This window comes from Myxine glutinosa, chromosome 5, assembly GCF_964187855.1.
Source record: "Myxine glutinosa chromosome 5, kmMyxGlut1.1, whole genome shotgun sequence".
Classification (NCBI taxonomy): Eukaryota; Metazoa; Chordata; class Myxini; order Myxiniformes; family Myxinidae; genus Myxine; species Myxine glutinosa.
In genome coordinates, this window is record NC_136265.1 from 102,897,367 (window position 1) to 102,904,866 (window position 7,500).

General features: G+C 47.0%; 1 protein-coding gene across 6 annotated transcripts in view; it reads right to left on the reverse strand.

Annotated features, from left to right (window-relative positions):
• LOC137427306 (rap guanine nucleotide exchange factor 2) overlaps positions 1 to 7,500 on the reverse strand; it is a 236,555-nt gene that overhangs the window by 95,122 nt on the left and 133,933 nt on the right. For all 6 annotated transcript variants that reach the window (XM_068116716.2, XM_078778442.1, XM_068116715.2 and 3 more), the window contains 2 exons: positions 5,852 to 5,927; positions 307 to 525 (listed from right to left, as the gene is read on the reverse strand). In XM_068116716.2, coding sequence (XP_067972817.2) covers positions 307 to 525; positions 5,852 to 5,927 — 295 coding nt within the window. The remainder of the gene's footprint in view (positions 1 to 306; positions 526 to 5,851; positions 5,928 to 7,500) is intronic.

Consider the following 7,500-nt stretch of genomic DNA (forward strand, 5'->3'; position numbering starts at 1 on the left):
GCGTCGGTGCTGCCGAAGCAGTTTCATGGCAAGGGTTTAACTCAGGTGGATTGCCATTGCCTTTCCAGCAGTAGTTAGGGCAGGAGTTTTGTAATTTGTTCCATGGTGCCGGCGATGACTCGCTAACGTCCGTCAAGCAATGCCGACAGATGGGACGGCCGGTATAACGTCCATCCGAGGGACGGCACACACACTGATGAATCACCCCGCCTCCGAAACACCAGGATGGCAGTTTATGGCTTTTTATAAATCACGTTTGTAAGTACGGTGCATGATGAGTACAACGTCACACTCAGCAACTCTGACCATTGATTGTAGAGAGGAAGGCAGAGGAGTCGTTAACGACGATGGATGGCTGGAGCTGCTGATGGACCCAAGGCCTGGTGTCGGACTGGACCCGTTTTCGATGTCGTCGATGATGGTGTGGCGCTCTCCGCGAGGGTTTATCATACGGAACCTGCGACGGGATTGGCGCAAGGAAGTGGGCCAATTCAACGTATCTTCACCGTCCTCTGCATAATCCACCTGTAAGGAACAGGACGTCAGGTAAACTCCGGTAAACCCTTAAAATAACAGAGTCACCATGCTTAACATGACACATTACCCCTGGGCCAGAAACCAGAACTTACCAAGAGAAAATAAATCCTCATGCTTCACCAAATCGAAATTGTACTCTTCTGATGCCGCGGATTCGCCATCAATATTACATTTTCTTCCACGCGAACGCAAAGCATTGTCCCGAATGGAACTCGTCAACCACCTACCTACCCCAGCCCAAACCCTCCTCCATACAAATTTCCAGTTTTCCCTCCTTGAGACTTTCCTTCTGCATCCATCTTGTCCACCCCATTCATCACCTTGTCCACCCCGTTCATCATCTTGCCCACCCCGTTCATCACCTTGCCCACCCCGTGCATCACCTTGTCCACCCCGTGCATCACCTTGGCCACCCCGTGCATCACCTTGTCCACCCCGTGCATCACCCTGTCCACCCCGTGCATCACCCTGTCCACCCCGTGCATCACCCTGTCCACCCCGTGCATCACCCTGTCCACCCCGTGCATCACCCTGTCCACCCCGTGCATCACCCTGTCCACCCCGTGCATCACCCTGTCCACCCCGTGCATCACCTTGTCCACCCCGTGCATCACCTTGTCCACCCCGTGCATCACCTTGTCCACCCCGTGCATCACCTTGTCCACCACGTGCATCACCTTGTCCACCACGTGCATCACCTTGTCCACCACGTGCATCACCTTGTCCACCACGTGCATCACCTTGTCCACCACGTGCATCACCTTGTCCACCACGTGCATCACCTTGTCCACCACGTGCATCACCTTGTCCACCACGTGCATAACCTTGTCCACCACGTGCATAACCTTGTCCACCACGTGCATCACCTTGTCCACCACGTGCATCACCTTGTCCACCACGTGCATCACCTTGTCCACCACGTGCATCACCTTGTCCACCACGTGCATAACCTTGTCCACCCCGTTCATCATCTTGTCCACCCCGTTCATCATCTTGCCCACCCAGTTCATCACCTTGCCCACCCCGTGCATCACCTTGTCCACCCCGTGCATCACCTTGTCCACCCCGTGCATCACCTTGTCCACCCCGTGCATCACCTTGTCCACCCCGTGCATCACCTTGTCCACCCCGTGCATCACCTTGTCCACCCCGTGCATCACCTTGTCCACCCCGTGCATCACCTTGTCCACCCCGTGCATCACCTTGTCCACCCCGTGCATCACCTTGTCCACCCCGTGCATCACCTTGTCCACCCCGTGCATCACCTTGTCCACCCCGTGCATCACCTTGTCCACCCCGTGCATCACCTTGTCCACCCCGTGCATCACCTTGTCCACTCCGTGCATCACCTTGTCCACCCCGTGCATCACCTTGTCCACCCCGTGCATCACCTTGTCCACCCCGTGCATCACCTTGTCCACCCCATGCATCACCTTGTCCACTCTGTGCATCACCTTGTCCACCCCGTGCATCACCTTGTCCACCCCGTGCATCACCTTGTCCACCCCGTGCATCATCTTGTCCACCCCATGCATCATCTTGTCTACCCCATGCATGATCTTGTCCACCCCATGCATCATCGTGTCTACCCCATGCATCATCTTGTCGACCCCATGCATCATCTTGTCGACCCCATGCATCCTCTCCTGCCCCCATTCCTCTCCACAACCATAGTTTATCTATGTCTATCTAGATCTTGGCCTTCTACTCTGTTGTTGGTGTTTCCCCCCTCTCTCTACTGTTATTCAAAAGGCTCTTTGAATGAGAGTCACACTGGTCCTAAAAGCACTGTTTGATTACTTTCAATATAAAGGTGTATTCATTTATCAATAAAAAATTCCATTATTATAAATCCGAGTATAAACTGTACTTACAAGGTAATTTAAAAAAACAAAACGTTTCTTTAACTTTCACATCTCATTCCTATAAATTTTTGAACCCTCCCATATGGAAGACGAAAATGAATGCTGCAAAGTCCTATGTTCCAATTCTTGTGAGTCATAATATATGGGCACCCTGGATAACCTGGATTGACACACCTACCAGTGGCCTCCGAGCTCAGGCTCCAATAAACATCTGTATACTAGATAATGTGTATATATATATATATATATATATATATATATATATATATATATATATATATATAAAATGCTGAATGTCTGTGTGTCTGTCCCATCCTCGAACCTCAAACACGTAAACACTCCTTAAAGAGAAAAAAATTGAAGTAAAAGCTGCTTCAAATGAATCCAACTACTAATCCAAACATCTTACTATAATTCACCAAATGTCTGTCTGTCTGTCTGTCTGTTCGAAGGTGCCGTAAAAACTGCTGAACCGATCGCAAAGATATTTTCGGTGGGTAATCCTGGGATCCCCAGGAGTAAAATAGGCTATTTAGTTTTCCCAATTTCAGCTTTGGTCTCCAGCATTCCCAGGTTTGGACTCCCGCATAACATTCACGTTCGCATGACGTTCATTGTTCTCATTGTGACGACGAGCAACGGTACCCGCCCTAAGGGCGGGGCTTCAATTGGGTGGCTCAAATGAAAAGGCTAAATATCGGAAATTGAAGGCTTTTTTTCTTTTAAATGATTTATATAAACATCCGTTAAATCTGGATCGGTGCAGTCGTTTGTGCGGAACCCGGGAAAATAACGTCATGCGGGAGCAAGTATCAGCAGGATGTGGCAGTGTGGGAGTGCACGTTTGCACCGATCGCTGCACCGTGTGCCGCACAAACGACTGCACCGATCGCTGCACCGTGTGCCGCACAAACGACTGCACCGATCGCTGCACCGTGTGCCGCACAAACGACTGCACCGATCGCTGCATGGCTGCATCGATCGGATGTGGCATGAAGGAGGATCAGATCTAACAGATCGCTGTCTCCATCGATCTTGCCAAGGCCGTAACACCTATCGGCTCAAAATCCTTTTAACTGTCGATTTGGTACAAGTACACGCATCGGGAATTTGGTACACGTATCGGGAGTACATACGACATAGCGATTGTGAACACGATTATCGATCACGATTCACGATCACGATCATCACGATCATGGTGTATCGATCACGATTTGAAACACGATGGAATAATATTTACCGATATGAACAGTGCTGTGGCTTTTATTGAAATTCGAAAGATACTGTTTAGATTTTGATGATTTGCGTGTGACATGATTCAACGAATGTTTATATGAATCGTTTAAAATAAAAAAAGACTTCAATTTCTGATATTTTGCCATCGCCATATGCAGATTCGCCACGGACCCACGATCGATGTTTCTATACGTGAACGTACCCGTTTGTTTGCGAACAGGTACGTTTTTCATGGAAGTCCGTCACGAACTTGCTGTCCATGTCTGACGTGCGACTGAAGGTGCTATAGAATGTGGAATTTATTGGTTTCATGCTTTAGCATTCGCCGTATCTGCATTGCCTGTTTGCTTCTGGCCTCCCACCTGTGCGTAGCACGGGTATTTCTCTAGTTTTTTCAATCAGCCAAAATATTTAACCAAGGTGGTGTATAGGCAACAGACTGCTGCTTCGATCGCTCCCGAATTTCATTTTTTGCTTTGTTGTTAAGAAATATATATACCTCACGTTTTTTTTTTCTTTATTTCATCCAGCACAAGAATAAAATTTAGCCATTAATTATTTTTATAGTGAAGCGCGGTGTTACGCGCGCTGCTTGTAAGCAAGGAGGAAGCGGACAACGCGGTAAGTTGTAAGAGTCTTTATTCAAGAGCTCCACTAACACTGGAGCGTTCCGGGCTGCGCACCCGGTGTATATCCCGCGGTCACGCCTACCCCTCGGGCGTGGCCGCCGCCCACTTGGCGCGCGGAATGATGTCATCACGCCAGTGAGCTTTCGTGTCCGCCACAATAGCATGGTATTTTTAATACGGGTTCTGCTAGTCTTTATTAAATTACAATAAATATTATATGACTTACGGTCACTGTCAGTACATGAGAGTGTTAGTACTTGTATATATCCCACTAAAAAATGCTGTTCGCGCAAGCACAAAATACATATCATATCTGGGAAAGGCTTAGGTTAGGGCGGTATAAACCCAGTTTCCACACTTGTCATTCAGGTGTGGGTTGGTGGGGATTTTGTCATGAATTTTGTAATTCGTTCCAGGGTGCCAGTCTTCACCAAAGACAGAGGGATCTTTAACATCCACCAACAACCAGTGCTGGCAGACGGGTCTTCAGGCTTAACCCCTCGAGTACGGATGACGTCCAGTGCCGCAACCCACGAAAAAGTTTTGTGTACGCATGACGTTACTACACGTCATCGACTATACCTATAAATAGATCGTCAGTATGTGGTTGCATTCCCGTAATGCCAAATTAATCCCGTACCGGGGGTATTTTTATCAAAAAAAAAAATTCCGTACTCAAAGGGTTAAGGTCTATCCGAGAGACGGTGCACACGTTGATGCATCGTGAGCCTGCGAAACACCAGGGAGGCCGTTTATAGCTGGATTGAGTTTTGAACCCAGGCCAAATAGCTCAGAGGGGAGTGTGTGACCAATCATGCAGTGAACCTTCCAAAAGAGAGTTAAGTTTATTGCAATTATGAGAAAATTGTGTCTGCCTTCATTAAAGTATGCAAATTAGCTCTTACACGAGCCTCGAAGTATAGTGTATACAAAAACAATAAATAAACAAGAAAGAGCAATCCGAGATTGCAGACCCTCGCCAGGGTGTTTTTAGTATTTTTAAAGGCTTTTGTTTTAAAACAAAGATGGCGGCCGAACCACGTGACATATGACGTCATTATTATTTTTTCTCCACCAATTTATCCATAGATGACACTCAAGAAATTTCCTCGATCAAGAAATTTCCTCTTGAAGTTTTGTACTTGTGGAATTAGGACGTCATAATGGAGGCACCTATGACATCATCATTAACATATGTTATTCCCCATGGACAGTTCTTTACAATGAGCCATGTCTGAATTTTTTGTACGCAGCGCTTTCGGAGACATAGAAGTGCAAAGATTTTCGGTTTTTACAAGATGGCGCCCATGCCACATGACCTGTGACGTCACAATAATCATCAAAAAAATTTGCAGGGGGAGGTGCACCTATGGTGAAACTCTCCTGTCAATCGGACAAACAGTTGCAGAGAAAATCACATTTATTCTGTGCGGACAAACAAACAAACGGACTCAAATGCAATACCCACTACTCTGGTGAGGGAAATAAAGAAATAAACAAGCAAACAAACAAATAAACAAACAAACAAAAAAAAAATACACCAAGGTGGTAAAACACTTGGGAAAACAGAGGAACAAAACTTACCACAATCATTTCGGACGGCTCGAGCAGCACGCATTCTGTGCCTCGCTGCACGCTTCCCACCGCACGCTTGCCGAAGCTGGGGAGGACACACGGACACTCATTTGGAAGAATGTTCCCAAAGAAGAGACCGACACACGCACACCTTTGTAGGGATCGACTTGGATGAACTCCAATTTTTACATGAAGTTCTGCAATGAATAGCAAGCGATTCTTCGGTTTGTTTTAACAGTTTGCACATGAAATAATTGAAAGAGCAAATATTCCACATAAAACTTGCTAAACCCCAACAAAAACAAACCAGCTTTTACATGACCCTGTGATGGCAGGTTTATCGGCTGGAACACTATATTTAAGCCATGAAAATTTGTAGGTATGGTTTAGTGTAAAAATGACGTGGTCTATGTTTATGGTGAAAAACGGGGGACGAGACTCCGAGGGGAACTTTGAGAGTATTTTTTGTCAAGCTCGACCTTCCTTTTTCTCCTCCTATAAACCTGCACGTAGTCGTTAAGGTTCGGGTTACATTAGCATCTTGTTATATTCCATCAGTCTCATTCATGACATCGTTTGGTGTTTCCAAGCATAATCCAAAAGTTTTCTATGTCACACAATTATGGATCTTACAAAAAATGAGGTACCAGCCATTGGAGACAGAGAAACCATCCATACCAACTTGTACCAGCCATTGGCAACAGAGGAACCATCCATACCAACTGGTGCCATCCATTGGAGACAGACGTACCATCCATACCAACTGGTACCAGCCATTGGAGACAGACGTACCATCCATACCAACTGGTACCAGCCATTGGAGACAGACGTACCATCCATACCAACTGGTGCCATCCATTGGAGACAGACGTACCATCCATACCAACTGGTACCAGCCATTGGAGACAGACGTACCATCCATACCAACTGGTACCAGCCATTGGAGACAGACGTACCATCCATACCAACTGGTACCAGCCATTGGAGACAGACGTACCATCCATACCAACTGGTACCAGCCATTGGAGACAGACGTACCATCCATACCAACTGCTACCAGCCATTGGCAACAGAGGAACCATCCATACCAACTGGTACCAGCCATTGGCAACAGAGGAACCATCCATACCAACCGGTGCCATCCATTGGAGACAGACATATCATCCATACCATCCATTGGAGACAGAGGTACCATCCATTGATTTTTGATGATTTTATGCAATCTTGACCATTGACATTTTGATCTAAAAAAAAAAACCCCAAAAACCCAAAAGGCTTGTATCTGCTGTGTGGAGGATCTGCTGTCCCCCTGTCATGTGACCAGATCCACAGCTCTCATTGGTGGACGTTTGTGAGGGACATACGTACATACGCCAGACAGGCAGACAAACGGTGTTCCAGATAGACGGCATTGCCCTACGCCGTAAAAGGTCATGGCCCAGACAGACACACAGAAGTGTTTGCAAAACGGCGGTCTCCCACTGCATGGGGGACAGTCTGGCAAGAGCGGACTCAATCGCGTGCATACCTCCGCCAGGCTGAACAGTTTATGTTTTGTATCCAATGATAGGTCGGATCTGCATCTGGACCTGAACCAAAACTGAACCAAAATCGAATCGGCTTGTTCTTGACTGGTGAATGGTCTGAGGGAATTTTAA